Source organism: Lynx rufus, unplaced genomic scaffold (assembly GCF_022079265.1).
Source record: "Lynx rufus isolate CCGP_SWC_20201006 ecotype Redwood Valley unplaced genomic scaffold, mLynRuf1.p SCAF_6, whole genome shotgun sequence".
In the NCBI taxonomy this organism is placed as follows: Eukaryota; Metazoa; Chordata; class Mammalia; order Carnivora; family Felidae; genus Lynx; species Lynx rufus.
The window spans coordinates 51515910-51517530 of NW_025814878.1; the positions used below are offsets into that span (position 1 = coordinate 51515910).

Sequence of the window (1621 nt, forward strand, 5' to 3'; positions counted from 1 at the left end):
AATATAACATTGTATGTCAACTAAAATTCAGTTAAAAAGGTATGTCTAAGACAATTGAGAAAATTTGAACATTGTCTGGATATTTGACAGTATCAATGTATTTTGGCAAATATTTTATATATAATAATAGTAGTATAATTATTCTTTGGATCCCTTATCTTTTAAAGATACATGAGAAATGTTTACAGATAAAATGCTAGAATGTCTGAAATGTACATTAAAGTAATCCAGTGTGACCCCATGCTGTCTTGTGGCTGATCCAGTGTGCCCCTCCAGCCCAGCCATGAGTCTCATCCTGTCACTCCCGGTTTGGGTGGTGGTTCTGTCTTTGGTTTTGGAAGGCCCAGCCCTGGCCCAGGCAGCCCCACAAATCTCCAGCACTTTGGAGCTCATCCTGGATAAGCTGAAGGAGTTTGGTAAAGCTCTGAAGGACAAGGCCCTGGGCAGCCATTGAGAGCATCAAGCAGAGCGACATTCCTGCAAAGACCCAGAACTGGTTTTCCAAGACTTTCAACAAAGGGAAGGAGAGGCTCAAAATTACCTTCTCCTGAATACAATGAGGGCCGCCTGCCCCTCTCCTCTGTGGCTGTGCCCTAGGAGGGTGCTCCAAAATTTCCCATACCCCTGCTCCTGTGCCCAGGACTTGATGATACCCAGGTCCACCCCCACCCACCAACAAAAATCCCATAGAGGGGGAAAAAACATAATCCAGAGTGAGGGTAGGGGAGTAAAAATGAGAACATTGACAAAACAAGATTGGTTGGATGATGAGTATATTAGGTTTTATTTTGCTATTTTCCTTATTTTTTTGTAAATTTATATTCCTTAATAAAATTTTAAAAATCCTCTACTTTGGAAAAGAAGTTAAATAAGGATTGTCATAAAAGAATGGGGAGACTGAAAGCTTTGGGGGCAACCACAGTGCCCACTCTATTAATACTTTTTGTATATATTGTTGTTTCTTATTGTTTTAAATTATTCACTTGTTTATTTTCACAGTGTTGAATAAGAATTTATTTTCACAGTGTTGAATAAGAAATGAATTCATAGGGGCACCTGGGTGGCTTAGTCGGTTAAGCATCCAATTCTTGGTTTCAGCTCAGTTCATGATCTAATTCATGAGTGAGCCCTGCACCGGTCTCTGTGCAGACAGCATGGAACCTGCTTGGGATTCTCTCTCTTCCTCCCTGCTCTCTCTGTTTCTCAAAGTAAATAAATAAACATTTTTTTAAATGAGATTTTTATTCTTGTTATAAGAATTGTCATGGGGCACCTGGGTGTGTCGGTCAGTTAAGCATGTAACTCTTGATTTCAGCTCAGGTCATGATCTCATAGTTGTGAGATGGACCCCCAAGTCAGGCTCAGCACTGAGCATGGAGCCTGCTTTGGATTCTCTCTCCCTCTCCCTCTGCCCCTCCGCTGTGCTATCTCTTTCTCTCTCAAAATAAATAGATAAACTTAAAAAAAAAAAAAGAATTCATAGAGGTCAAAATTAAAAAGATTTACAAGGGTATATATACAGTGATAAGTCTCCCTGTGATCTCTGGCCCTTGTCACTTAGACTTCCATCCCATAGCCCCCCTCCCACCTTAACTTGGGATCAATGCTATCCTTTTCTCAT

The 1621-nt window shown here is 40.7% G+C and overlaps 1 protein-coding gene across 1 annotated transcript; it reads left to right on the forward strand.

The window, feature by feature from the left end:
* Window positions 1-283: 283 nt before the first annotated feature.
* Window positions 284-551, forward strand: LOC124528214 (apolipoprotein C-I-like). Its single transcript, XM_047101677.1, is given in 2 exon segments — window positions 284-442; window positions 444-551. Coding segments are annotated over 2 exon segments (267 nt in total).
* The last annotated feature ends 1070 nt before the right edge of the window (window positions 552-1621 follow it).